This window comes from Lampris incognitus, chromosome 20 (genome assembly GCF_029633865.1).
Source record: "Lampris incognitus isolate fLamInc1 chromosome 20, fLamInc1.hap2, whole genome shotgun sequence".
NCBI classification, from domain to species: Eukaryota; Metazoa; Chordata; class Actinopteri; order Lampriformes; family Lampridae; genus Lampris; species Lampris incognitus.
This window is the reverse complement of record NC_079230.1, coordinates 4,370,084-4,385,451: the sequence shown is the minus strand read 5'-3', so window position 1 is coordinate 4,385,451 and position 15,368 is coordinate 4,370,084. Positions and strand designations below refer to the sequence as shown.

The window sequence follows — 15,368 nt, the reverse complement described above, 5'->3', positions numbered from 1 at the left end:
GTAGCACTGTGTGTGTGTGTGTGTGTGTGTGTGTTGTGTGTAAACCTTCTTTATGACACACAGCTGTAAACTCATGATAAGAGAAGTAGGGAAAATGGCAAGTATGTGTGTGTGTGTTCATAACTACGTAGGAGGTGAACACAAAGGGTAGCTTGCGTGTCTCTCTCACTTCCTGTCGCTTTCCCCACACTCACCACCACATTTCTCTCGCTCCCATCTCTGTATGTTGCTTTATCACACTTTCTCTCTCCCCCTCTCATTTCTTCGACTCTTAAAATATCTTCAGTCACGAAGAGTTTGTGAACATCTGTGCAGCAGTAGGAAAGGAGGACACGTGGAAAAGGAGAGGAAGGAACCTCCTCTGTTGCGCTCCCTGAGCTTTCTTCCTATTTTTCCTCCCTGTTAAAGGTTTTAGGGGGTTGTTCCTCGTCTGATGAGCAGGTCTCAGCACAGGATGTTGTGCTGCTGGAAAGCCCCTGAGGCACATTTGTAATTTGTGATATTGGGCTTTACGGGTAAACTGACTTGACTTGAAGGAAGGAAGGAAGAAGGTAGAAAGGAAGGCAGTAGGAAGGAAGGAAGGAAGGAAGGAAGGCAGTAAAAAGGAAGGCAGTAGGAAGGAAGGCAGTAGGAAGGAAGGAAGGAAGGAAGGAAGGAAGGAAGGAAGGAAGGAAGGAAGGAAGGCAGTAGGAAGGAAGGAAGGCAGTAGGAAGGAAGGAAGGAAGGAAGGAAGGCAGTAGGAAGGAAGGAAGGAAGGAAGGAAGGAAGGCAGTAGAAAGGAAGGAAGGAAGGAAGGCAGTAGGAAGGAAGGCAGTAGGAAGGAAGGAAGGAAGGAAGGAAGGAAGGCAGTAGGAAGGAAGGAAGGAAGGAAGGAAGTAGAAAGGAAGGAAGGCAGTAGGAAGGAAGGAAGGCAGTAGGAAGGAAGGCAGTAGGAAGGAAGGCAGTAGGAAGGAAGGCAGTAGGAAAGGAAGGAAAGAAGGAAGGAAGGAAGGCAGTAGGAAGGAAGGCAGTAGGAAGGAAGGAAGGAAGGAAGGCAGTAGGAAAGGAAGGAAAGAAGGAAGGAAGGAAGGCAGTAGGAAGGAAAGAAGGAAGGGTACTATGAGTTTTGAGATCCCTCCCACCCGGTCACCTTCAGGGAGCACATTGAGGGATCCGGTCTGAATAAAGACAAATCTTATCCATCCTCCTCTCAGTCTGATTAGCCCCCCACACTAATGAAGATGCTTTTAGCAGCTGTATTGAGAACAAAGTGTCCTTCATGCTGATTGGTCAGAACCACGACTGAACAGAGTCCATGACACCAGTACCAAGCCTTGCTGTGCCGTCTCCCGATGACTGAAGAAACCCTGCCGACATCAAGCCTGGGTCGGTCTTCACATGTGTGTTAAGGTCAAAACCTTCGGGAGGAAACTGAGACTCTGTGCAGCCGACAGCAGAAAGCGTCACATAGGAATGACTCCCATCATCCAATATCCCATCAGGCGTCAATAATACAACAGTGGTTCTCAATCAGGTCCTCAATTATCACTGGGGGGGGGTAGTGGTTTGTCCTCAATATCCTGTTTTAGTCACTTTAATTTACACGAAAGTCACATGGAAAACGTCTTGAATGTGCAATTAATCAGAAAGACACCGTTCCTCTTAGATTTTTTTTATACACCGCGCTCAGAGGAAGAGATTTGCAAGCTGATGGCGTTTCAAACAGCGGAGAGAAACACGGCTCATCGTTCGTATACACCGTGAGAGGCCAAGACATGCCCGTTACATATGGATTTGGATGCCCCAACTCATCATCGAGGGGAAAACATTAACTTAATGTGCAGACTTGCGGTGGGAGGTTTGGAGAAGAAAAAACCTCTGCAGGCTGAGAAGTGCAGGATGGAGAGTGTTGCTGTCTTACCGGCTGTTGCTGTGGTCTGGCTGGACAGAACAGTGAAATGAATGTACATGCTATATAAAACGCAGTACTGTTAAATGAATGTACAGGCTATATAAAACACAGTACTGTGAAATGAATGTACAGGCTATATAAAACTCAGTACTGTGAAATGAATGTACAGGCTATATAAAACTCAGTACTGTGAAATGAATGTACATGCTATATAAAACTCAGTAATGTGAAATGAATGTACATGCTATATAAAACTCAGTACTGTGAAATGAATGCACATGCTATATAAAACTCAGTACTGTGAAATGAATGTACATGCTATATACAACACCGTACTGTGAAATGAATGTACATGCTATATAAAACACAGTACTGTGAAATGAATGTACAGGCTATATAAAACTCAGTACTGTGAAATGAATGTACAGGCTATATAAAACTCAGTCCTGTGAAATGAATGTACATGCTATATAAAACTCAGTAATGTGAAATGAATGTACATGCTATATAAAACTCAGTACTGTGAAATGAATGCACAGGCTATATAAAACTCAGTACTGTGAAATGAATGTACATGCTATATAAAACTCAGTACTGTGAAATGAATGTACATGCTATATAAAACTCAGTACTGTGAAATGAATGTACAGGCTATATAAAACTCAGTACTGTGAAATGAATGTACAGGCTATATAAAACTCAGTACTGTGAAATGAATGTACATGCTATATAAAACTCAGTAATGTGAAATGAATGTACATGCTATATAAAACTCAGTACTGTGAAATGAATGTACATGCTATATAAAACTCAGTACTGTGAAATGAATGTACAGGCTATATAAAACTCAGTACTGTGAAATGAATGTACATGCTATATACAACACCGTACTGTGAAATGAATGTACATGCTATATAAAACACAGTACTGTGAAATGAATGTACAGGCTATATAAAACTCAGTACTGTGAAATGAATGTACAGGCTATATAAAACTCAGTACTGTGAAATGAATGTACATGCTATATAAAACTCAGTAATGTGAAATGAATGTACATGCTACATAAAACTCAGTACTGTGAAATGAATGCACAGGCTATATAAAACTCAGTACTGTGAAATGAATGTACATGCTATGTAAAACTCAGTACTGTGAAATGAATGTACATGCTATATAAAACTCAGTACTGTGAAATGAATGTACATGCTATATAAAACTCAGTACTGTGAAATGAATGTACATGCTATATAAAACACAGTACTGTGAAATGAATGTACATGCTATATAAAACTCAGTACTGTGAAATGAATGTACAGGCTATATAAAACACAGTACTGTGAAATGAATGTACAGGCTATATACAACACAGTACTGTGAAATGAATGTACAGGCTATATAAAACACAGTACTGTGAAATGAATGCACATGCTATATACAACACCGTACTGTGAAATGAATGCACATGCTATATAAAACTCAGTACTGTGAAATGAATGTACAGGCTATATAAAACTCAGTACTGTGAAATGAATGTACAGGCTATATAAAACTCAGTAATGTGAAATGAATGTACATGCTATATAAAACTCAGTACTGTGAAATGAATGTACATGCTATATAAAACTCAGTACTGTGAAATGAATGTACAGGCTATATAAAACTCAGTACTGTGAAATGAATGTACATGCTATATAAAACTCAGTACTGTGAAATGAATGTACATCCTATATAAAACTCAGTACTGTGAAATGAATGTACATGCTATATAAAACACAGTACTGTGAAATGAATGTACATGCTATATAAAACACAGTACTGTGAAATGAATGTACAGGCTATATAAAACTCAGTACTGTGAAATGAATGCACATGCTATATAAAACTCAGTACTGTGAAATGAATGTACATGCTATATAAAACTCAGTACTGTGAAATGAATGTACATGCTATATAAAACTCAGTACTGTGAAATGAATGTACAGGCTATATACAACACCGTACTGTGAAATGAATGTACATGCTATATAAAACACAGCACTGTGAAATGAATGTACAGGCTATATAAAACACAGCACTGTGAAATGAATGTACATCCTATATAAAACTCAGTACTGTGAAATGAATGTACATCCTATATAAAACTCAGTACTGTGAAATGAATGTACATGCTATATAAAACACAGTACTGTGAAATGAATGTACAGGCTATATAAAACTCAGTACTGTGAAATGAATGCACATGCTATATAAAACTCAGTACTGTGAAATGAATGTACATGCTATATAAAACTCAGTACTGTGAAATGAATGTACATGCTATATAAAACTCAGTACTGTGAAATGAATGTACAGGCTATATACAACACCGTACTGTGAAATGAATGTACATGCTATATAAAACACAGCACTGTGAAATGAATGTACAGGCTATATAAAACACAGCACTGTGAAATGAATGTACATGCTATATAAAACACAGTACTGTGAAATGAATGTACAGGCTATATAAAACTCAGTACTGTGAAATGAATGTACATGCTATATAAAACACAGTACTGTGAAATGAATGTACAGCCTATATAAAACTCAGTACTGTGAAATGAATGTACAGGCTATATAAAACTCAGTACTGTGAAATGAATGTACAGGCTATATAAAACTCAGTACTGTGAAATGAATGTACATGCTATATAAAACACAGTACTGTGAAATGAATGTACAGGCTATATAAAACTCAGTACTGTGAAATGAATGTACATGCTATATAAAACACAGTACTGTGAAATGAATGTACAGCCTATATAAAACTCAGTACTGTGAAATGAATGTACAGGCTATATAAAACACAGTACTGTGAAATGAATGTACAGCCTATATAAAACTCAGTACTGTGAAATGAATGTACAGGCTATATACAACACCGTACTGTGAAATGAATGTACATGCTATATAAAACACAGTACTGTGAAATGAATGTACAGGCTATATAAAACACCGTACTGTGAAATGAATGTGCATGCTATATAAAACACAGTACTGTTAAATGAATGTACATGCTATATAAAACTCAGTATTCACAATCCGGTTAAAGTAACCCGTCCCGTATCACCGTTATAACCTCTAGAGTTTATTTGCGTGTGACCGTCACAACGCCTCTGCTAGCTAAAGTTAGCCTTCCCGCTCACTGACTAGCGTTGAGCGGAGTTAGCAAAAATACATTTACTTAATTAAATACATATGTTTCAAGCTCAGGTTTAATCATAACCATGTGTTTATCTTTTAAAAATGGGTAAGTACACTTAGCTTGTGAGGGAATTTACAAACCTGTGAGTGACGATGAACGGGGGAGGATTCATCGATGCTGCCTTGAAAAGTTCTTCTTCGTCTGCTTCTTCTTCTTCTTCTTCTTCTTCTTCTTCTTCTTCTTGATTAATGGTGAATTGCAACCAGATGGCGTATTATCGGCACCTGCTGTTGCATTAATCCTTGAGAAGCTGCCGCTGTCACGTCACCGCAGTCACGTGTCAGCGGACGCCGCCAGAACCAGAATAATCAATACTTTTACATATCGCGGGATGGAAATGATATGGTGCTGGCACATACAGGGAGAATATGTCCAATATTATATATATTATATATATATATGTGTAAACTACTAATAAGACCCGTTAGCTCCTAGCTAACGGCTCTGATCCTTTAGCCGAGCGGTTAGTGACGTCGCCTTGTGGCGCAGTACACCGCCGTATCGAATCCCGCACCGGGCAACAAAGTAACCGGTTACATATGTATTCATATATCTAGTAGCGGATGACTTGTTTAAAGGGGGGCGGGGCTTTTTCGCCTCCCCCCCACATTGAGGGGGGCCTTGTCCCCTCCGCCCCCCCCCCGTTCAGACGCCCTTGCCACACATCAGTTTGAGGTGCAGAGGGAGGAATCGTCGAGCCAGTTATGTGAGGGATGATAAGGTGGCCAGATGGAGAGAGCCAGCTAACAATAACATGTGAAAATATGATGTGTTCCTTGCTGCTGTTCAGTTTAGTTGTTCTGGCAGAACTATAGCGCCGTGCAAGAGAGAGGGGGCACTGCTGGCAAAGGTATTGCAGACTGTATCAAGCAAGTAGGAACTTGACCATCATCTCCTCAAAGAGGCCCATTAACTGCAGTACATTTGTAGTGTGTCCTGTACTTCACTCTGTCTGATGTTTATATATATATATATATATATATATATATATATGTGTGTGTGTGTGTGTGTGTGTGTGTATGTGTGTGTGTGTGTGTGTGTATATGTGTGTGTGTGTATATATATATATATATATATGTGTGTGTGTATATATATGTATATGTATATATATATATATGTGTGTGTGTGTGTGTGTGTGTGTGTGTGTGTGTGTATAGTGTATAATGGATTTTCTTGTTTATTGGGGTTTAATATTCCGCTCCTCATTTGTTGAGCCCTTTTATAAACATCATTGATGGTTTCCGGAAAAAAACGCTATATATGTATGTGTGTGTGTGTGTGTGTGTGTGTGTGTGTGTGTGTGTATATACACATATACATATACATTTATAGATAGATAGATAGATAGATAGATAGATAGATAGATAGATAGATAGATAGATAGATAGATAGATAGATAGATAGATAGATAGATAGATAGATAGATAGATAGATAGATAGATAGATAGATAGATAGATAGATCATGGTCTCTGCTGGCAGATGATTTATTAGACATCATGGTCTCTGCTGATAGATGATTTATTAGACACCATGGTCTCTGCTGGTAGATGATTTATTAGACATCATGGTCTCTGCTGGTAGATGATTTATTAGACACCATGGTCTCTGCTGGTAGATGATTTATTAGACACCATGGTCTCTGCTGGTAGATGATTTATTAGACATCATGGTCTCTGCTGGTAGATGATTTATTAGACATCATGGTCACTGCTGGTAGATGATTTATTAGACATCATGGTCTCTGCTGGTAGATGATTTATTAGACATCATGGTCTCTGTTGGTAGATGATTTATTAGACATCATGGTCTCTGTTGGTAGATGATTTATTAGACATCATGGTCTCTGTTGGTAGATGATTTATTAGACACCATGGTCTCTGTTGTTAGATGATTTATTAGACACCATGGTCTCTGCTGGTAGATGATTTATTAGACACCATGGTCTCTGTTGTTAGATGATTTATTAGACACCATGGTCTCTGCTGGTAGATGATTTATTAGACACCATGGTCTCTGCTGGTAGATGATTTATTAGATATCATGGTCTCTGCTGGTAGATGATTTATTAGACACCATGGTCTCTGCTGGTAGATGATTTATTAGACATCATGGTCTCTGCTGGTAGATGATTTATTAGACATCATGGTCTCTGCTGGTAGATGATTTATTAGATATCATGGTCTCTGCTGGTAGATGATTGAGTTTTCATTTGAATCACAGTTCACCGTTGAAATATGATATCGTTTGCTTGTTTTGATTTTTTCTTCTTTCTTTTTAAATTAATTTTAATTTTATTTTTTAACGTTCTAAATAAACGGAATAAACTAAACTGAATTGACTGGAACGGGCTTTTGATTACAGTTACTCCGGTAGAACGGCGCCATCTACCGATCAAGCTAAAGCAGTGTGTTTCGTTTGACAGGGATTCTGTTTAGCGCTCACCGCTGCGCTGCCACGCTGCTGTGACGTCACGTCAGGTGTGTTTATCTCGGCAAAGTCACCTGAGGACTCCGACCTTCAGTAACGGGTTCATTCCCGAATTCCAAACCCAGAGAAACGCTGACAACATAAGAGAGCACACACACACACACACACACACACAGAAAGGCAGACAGGCAGACACGCAGGCAGACACACACACACACACACACACACACACACACACACACACACGCATAGACAGACACACACACACACACACACACATACGCATAGACAGACAGACAGACACACACACACACACACACACACACACACACACACACACACACGCATAGACAGACAGACAGACACACACACACACACACACACACGCATAGACAGACAGACACACACACACACACACACACGCATAGACAGACAGACACACACACACACACACACACACACGCATAGACAGACAGACACACACACACACACACACACACACACACACACACACACACACACACGCATAGACAGACAGACACACACACACAGACACATACACACAGACAGACAGACACACACACAACCACACACAGATAGACAGACACACAGACAGGCAGACAGACACACAGACATACAGACAAACACACAGACAGACAGGCAGACTGACACACAGACACATACACACACACAGACAGACACACACAGACACACACACACACACACACACACATAGACAGACAGACACACACACACAGACAGACAGACACACACACACAGACACATACACACAGACAGACAGACACACACACACAGACAGACACACACACACACACACACACAACCACACACAGATAGACAGACACACAGACAGGCAGACAAACACACAGACAGACAGGCAGACCGACACACAGACAGACAGACAGGCAGATAACATCAGACAGACGGCATCGAAGCCTCATTCCAGCTCCTGAGAGGTCAGAGGTCATCTACACAGCTAGGGTCAGGGCCTCTGTGTCATGCCCAGATATTTGTTCCCAGCAGGCAACTCACTTCCTTCATGACATGTAAGGTGACGCATCCTCAGTGGCCGCTGCTTTTCCACGATGAAAAATTAGTCGACAATTAAAATCAGAACTCACACACACACACACACACACACACACACACACACACACGCACACACACACACAATCACAGTGGTGATGAAGAAATGGATTACGTTTCATCAGATTGTGTTCACAAAAGGCGAATTTGTATTTGGTTCTTCTTTTCTTCATCAAATGCTTGAAAACGTTTTGCGTCGTAGTTTTCATCGAGACTCGAACACACTGCTTTCCAAATCTCACTACATCAGGCTGCACCTGACCCTCAGCGTCTGTCTGCAGCCAAGAAACGTGCATTTCGATTCAACCACCGGCAGCCCATTGATGTGTTGTGATGAATGACCTTTAGCAAGCAAAATAATATCATTATTATTATTATTATTATTATCATCATCATTATCATTATTATCATCATTATTATATCATTATCATCATCATTATTATCATATCATCATTATTATCATCATTATTATATTATTATCATCATCATATTATCATTATTATATCATTATTATTATCATCATCATTATTATCATTATTATATCATTATTATTATTATCATCATCATTATTATCATTGTGTTCATTTTTATCATTATCGTCATGATCACCATCATCATCATTATTATCATCATTATTATTATCATCATCATCATTATTATCATTATATCATCATTATTATCATCATTATTATCATCATCATATTATCATTATTATATTATTATTATTATTATTATTATCATCATCATTATTATCATTATTATCATCATTATTATATCATTATTATCATCATAATCATCATTATTATTATCATCATCATATTATCATTATTATATCATTATTATTATCGTCATCATTATTATGTGTTCATTTTTATCATTATCGTCATTATCACCACCATCATCATTATTATATCATTATTATTATCATCATCATCATTATTTTCATTATATCATCATTATTATCATCATTATTATATTATTATCATCATTATTATCATTGTGTCTTCATTTTTATCATTATCGTCATTATCACCATCATTATCATTATTATCATCATCATTATTATAATTATATCATTATTATTATTATCATTAACATCGTCATCATCATCATTATTATCATCATCATCGTCATTATTATTATTATTATTATTATTGTTGTTGAAGTCACCCACTTAAGGAGCTCTTTACTGACAAAATCAGAATCAGAATCAACTTTATTGGCCCAGTGTGCTCAAGCATACGACAAAGGTGACTGGTTTGTAGCAGCTTCTAGTACTTACACACAAAATCACTCACAAAGAAAACAAAAAACAGAAATAACTGGAATAATAAATAAAATACGGGAGGTAAGTATGTATGAACAACAGGTATGTCACAGCTATAAAGAAGTTTTGTTAAGGCTGAATACTTTCTAACTTATGCTCATATATCATATATATTATATACTAAAATATACATATTTCATATATTTTTATAATATATATATAATATATATATATGTTATATCTAAATATACATATTATATTTTATACGTAATATATTGTATATAAATATACATAATCTATATATAAATATACATTTTATATATATAAATATTTATATATATCATGTATAATATACTAAAATGCATTCTATGTATCTATTATATAATTATATGCTATATCATATACTTATGTTATAATTATAACAAAGACAACAATAATTTGTAACCAGTATACAGCAGTTGCATGTATATACAAAAATATTAACATTCACAGGGATTAACTCAACTGTGTTCCTGGGTTACACTGATTTTTACTTCACATTATAAAAGCATCCATCTCTTTCAACGAATCTATATAATACCAATAACATCACCATGGTGTGTTACCGTGTTACACTCCAAACACACACACACACACACACACTCACTCACTTACTCACACACACTCGCTCACATACTGCAGTTTAACAAGTGATAGACTTAAATGCAAACTCAATGCATATTCCACACAAATACCCTCTGTATGTACATGACAGTGACATGACAGTGGCATGACAGTGACATGATACACATATACATTATCCTGGCTGTAGCTGAGGCAGGTAACTATAGCTATACACAGATGAGCCAAAACATTACGACCACCGACATAACGTGCTGTTGGTCGGTCCTCCCTGTGTTGCCAAAACCCCACCGGCGTGCTGAGGCGTGGCCTCCACAAGACCTCTGAAGGTGTCCTGCGGTATCCGGCACCAAAATGTCACCAGCAGCTCCTCCAAGTCCTGTAAGTTGTGAGGTGGAGCTGCTGTGGAACCGACTCGTCAGTCCAGCACGTCCCACAGACGCTCAATGGGATTGAGAGCTTGAGAATTTGAAGGCCACGGCGACGCTTTTAACACTTCACCGCGTTCCTCAAACCCCTCCTGAACAACGTGTGCGGTGTGGCAGGGAGCGTCATCCTGCTGAAGGACGCCGCAGCCATCAGGGAAGACCGCTGGCCATGAAGTGCTGCACCTGGTCTGCGAAGATGGCACGCGTCACATGGACGTCCGCATGAATGGCCGGAGCCAGGGTTTCCCAGCAGAGCGCTGCCCAGAGCATCACACTGCCCCCCGCTGGCGTGTCCTCTTTGTTGCCGTCACCTCCCCAGCTACACTGCGCGCACGTACACAACAACCCCAAGATCTAACAGAAAACGGGACCCATCGGACCAGGCCCCCTTGTTCCGCTGCCCTCACGCACCAATGAGCCTCAGGCGCTCGCCACCCTGTCGCCAGCTCGTGGTTCGTCCCTCCTTGGATGTCAGGCGGGAGGTACTCGTCACTGCTGACCAGGAGCCCTCCCCAGGCCTTGCCGTGTCAGAGAGGCTCTGACCCGGTCGTCCGGCTAGAACCATGTGGCCCTTGTCAAAGTGGCTCGGGTCTTCACTCCTGCATGCAACACGGTGACTACCTGAACTGATGCTTTGCTCACTATCACGTGCTCATGTCTGGAGAGGATCAGCGTTATACGGTTCGCCTGTGAGGGGGTCGTAATGTTTTGGCTCATCAGCGTAAAGAAACTAGCAAGTCCCTGCGTCCTGCGTTGTCCTCCAGGGTGTCTCTCGGACACCCCAGAGGTTACACAACGACTGCGGAGGGCTCCAACTTCTGAAAATCATTGTAAAAATGTTTGTGCATGCGTGTGTGTGTGTGTGTGTGTGTGTGTGTGTGTGTGTGTGTGTGTGTGTGTGTGTGTGTGTGTGTGTGTCCTTCAAGCCCATCTCCCCGTTGAAGCGAAGTTGCGGCTCACGCTGTAAAGGGGGACGGGGCTCGTCTGTTTCCCCCAGGCTCCTAGCGGGACCACGATGGCGGAAGCGTTGTCCTCCGAGCCGTACTGCAACGCCTGACAGACACACAAACACACACACACACACACACACACGTCAACACAACGCTTTAACAGCAAGGAAGAGTGACGACTATCCAACGCTGACTCTTAAAAACCCTGTGATCTGTGGCCCGAGATACAGTCCTGCACATGGGAGCTGCAAGTATGTAGCGTTTACATCAGGGATACATTGTTTCAGTTTGCAGCGTCACAAGAGCAAATTCACTGGTGACAACAAAGACAATGTGTTCATGTGAACTGGTAGTGTTTTAATGTGAACTGGTAGTGGTTTCATGTGAACTGGTAGTGTTTTCATGTGAACTGGTAGTGTGTTCATGTGAACTGGTAGTGTTTTCATGTGAACTGGTAGTGGTTTCATGTGAACTGGTAGTGTGTTCATGTGAACTGGTAGTGTGTTAATGTGAACTGGTAGTGTTTTCATGTGAACTGGTACTGTGTTCATGTGAACTGGTAGTGTTTTAATGTGAACTGGTAGTGTTTTCATGTGAACTGGTAGTGTGTTCATGTGAACTGGTAGTGTTTTCATGTGAACTGGTAGTGTTTTAATGTGAACTGGTAGTGTTTTAATGTGAACTGGTAGTGTTTTCATGTGAACTGGTAGTGTTTTAATGTGAACTGGTAGTGTGTTCATGTGAACCGGTAGTGTTTTCATGTGAACTGTTAGTGTTTTCATGTGAACTGGTAGTGTTTTAATGTGAACTGGTAGTGTGTTCATGTGAACTGGTAGTGTTTTAATGTGAACTGGTAGTGTTTTAATGTGAACTGGTAGTGGTTTCATGTGAACTGGTAGTGTTTTAATGTGAACCGGTAGTGTTTTAATGTGAACTGGTAGTGTTTTCATGTGAACCGGTAGTGTGTTCATGTGAACCGGTAGTGTTTTAATGTGAACTGGTAGTGTTTTAATGTGAACTGGTAGTGTTTTAATGTGAACTGGTAGTGTGTTCATGTGAACTGGTAGTGTTTTAATGTGAACTGGTAGTGTTTTAATGTGAACTGGTAGTGTTTTAATGTGAACTGGTAGTGTTTTAATGTGAACTGGTAGTGTTTTCATGTGAACCGGTAGTGTTTTAATGTGAACTGGTAGTGTTTTAATGTGAACTGGTAGTGTTTTCATGTGAACCGGTAGTGTTTTAATGTGAACTGGTAGTGTTTTCATGTGAACTGGTAGTGTGTTCATGTGAACTGGTAGTGTTTTAATGTCAACTGGTAGTGTTTTCATGTGAACCGGTAGTGTTTTCATGTGAACTGGTAGTGTTTTAATGTGAACCGGTAGTGTTTTCATGTGAACTGGTAGTGTTTTCATGTGAACTGGTAGTGTTTTCATGTGAACTGGTAGTGTTTTAATGTGAACTGGTAGTGTTTTAATGTGAACTGGTAGTGTGTTCATGTGAACTGGTAGTGTTTTAATGTGAACTGGTAGTGTTTTAATGTGAACTGGTAGTGTTTTAATGTGAACTGGTAGTGTTTTAATGTGAACTGGTAGTGTTTTCATGTGAACCGGTAGTGTTTTAATGTGAACTGGTAGTGGTTTCATGTGAACTGGTAGTGTTTTCATGTGAACCGGTAGTGTTTTAATGTGAACTGGTAGTGTTTTCATGTGAACTGGTAGTGTGTTCATGTGAACTGGTAGTGTTTTAATGTGAACTGGTAGTGTGTTCATGTGAACTGGTAGTGTTTTAATGTGAACTGGTAGTGTTTTAATGTGAACTGGTAGTGTTTTCATGTGAACCGGTAGTGTTTTAATGTGAACTGGTAGTGTTTTCATGTGAACTGGTAGTGTGTTCATGTGAACTGGTAGTGTTTTAATGTGAACTGGTAGTGTTTTCATGTGAACCGGTAGTGTTTTCATGTGAACTGGTAGTGTGTTCATGTGAACTGGTAGTGTTTTAATGTGAACTGGTAGTGTGTTCATGTGAACTGGTAGTGTTTTAATGTGAACTGGTAGTGTTTTAATGTGAACTGGTAGTGTTTTCATGTGAACCGGTAGTGTTTTCATGTGAACCGGTAGTGTTTTAATGTGAACTGGTAGTGTTTTCATGTGAACTGGTAGTGTTTTAATGTGAACTGGTAGTGTTTTCATGTGAACCGGTAGTGTTTTAATGTGAACTGGTAGTGTTTTAATGTGAACTGGTAGTGTTTTCATGTGAACCGGTAGTGTTTTAATGTGAACTGGTAGTGTTTTCATGTGAACTGGTAGTGTGTTCATGTGAACTGGTAGTGTTTTAATGTCAACTGGTAGTGTGTTCATGTGAACCGGTAGTGTTTTCATGTGAACTGGTAGTGTTTTAATGTGAACTGGTAGTGTTTTAATGTGAACTGGTAGTGTTTTCATGTGAACTGGTAGTGTTTTCATGTGAACTGGTAGTGTTTTAATGTGAACTGGTAGTGTTTTAATGTGAACTGGTAGTGTGTTCATGTGAACTGGTAGTGTTTTAATGTGAACTGGTAGTGTTTTAATGTGAACTGGTAGTGTTTTAATGTGAACTGGTAGTGTTTTAATGTGAACTGGTAGTGTTTTCATGTGAACCGGTAGTGTTTTAATGTGAACTGGTAGTGGTTTCATGTGAACTGGTAGTGTTTTCATGTGAACCGGTAGTGTTTTAATGTGAACTGGTAGTGTTTTCATGTGAACTGGTAGTGTGTTCATGTGAACTGGTAGTGTTTTAATGTGAACTGGTAGTGTGTTCATGTGAACTGGTAGTGTTTTAATGTGAACTGGTAGTGTTTTAATGTGAACTGGTAGTGTTTTCATGTGAACCGGTAGTGTTTTAATGTGAACTGGTAGTGTTTTCATGTGAACTGGTAGTGTGTTCATGTGAACTGGTAGTGTTTTAATGTGAACTGGTAGTGTTTTCATGTGAACCGGTAGTGTTTTCATGTGAACTGGTAGTGTGTTCATGTGAACTGGTAGTGTTTTAATGTGAACTGGTAGTGTGTTCATGTGAACTGGTAGTGTTTTAATGTGAACTGGTAGTGTTTTAATGTGAACTGGTAGTGTTTTCATGTGAACCGGTAGTGTTTTCATGTGAACCGGTAGTGTTTTAATGTGAACTGGTAGTGTTTTCATGTGAACTGGTAGTGTTTTAATGTGAACTGGTAGTGTGTTCATGTGAACTGGTAGTGTTTTAATGTGAACTGGTAGTGTTTTAATGTGAACTGGTAGTGTTTTCATGTGAACCGGTAGTGTTTTAATGTGAACTGGTAGTGTTTTCATGTGAACTGGTAGTGTGTTCATGTGAACTGGTAGTGTTTTAATGTGAACTGGTAGTGTTTTCATGTGAACCGGTAGTGTTTTCATGTGAACTGGTAGTGTTTTAATGTGA

At 39.4% G+C, this 15,368-nt stretch overlaps 1 protein-coding gene across 1 annotated transcript in view; it reads right to left on the bottom strand.

The window, feature by feature from the left end:
* Positions 1-10,331: 10,331 nt before the first annotated feature.
* Positions 10,332-15,368, bottom strand: part of LOC130130332 (protein phosphatase 1K, mitochondrial-like) — a 24,517-nt gene continuing 19,480 nt past the window's right edge. Inside the window, exon 9 of the mRNA XM_056300003.1 lies at positions 10,332-12,039. Coding sequence (XP_056155978.1) covers positions 11,908-12,039 — 132 coding nt within the window. The 3' untranslated portion in view covers positions 10,332-11,907. The remainder of the gene's footprint in view (positions 12,040-15,368) is intronic.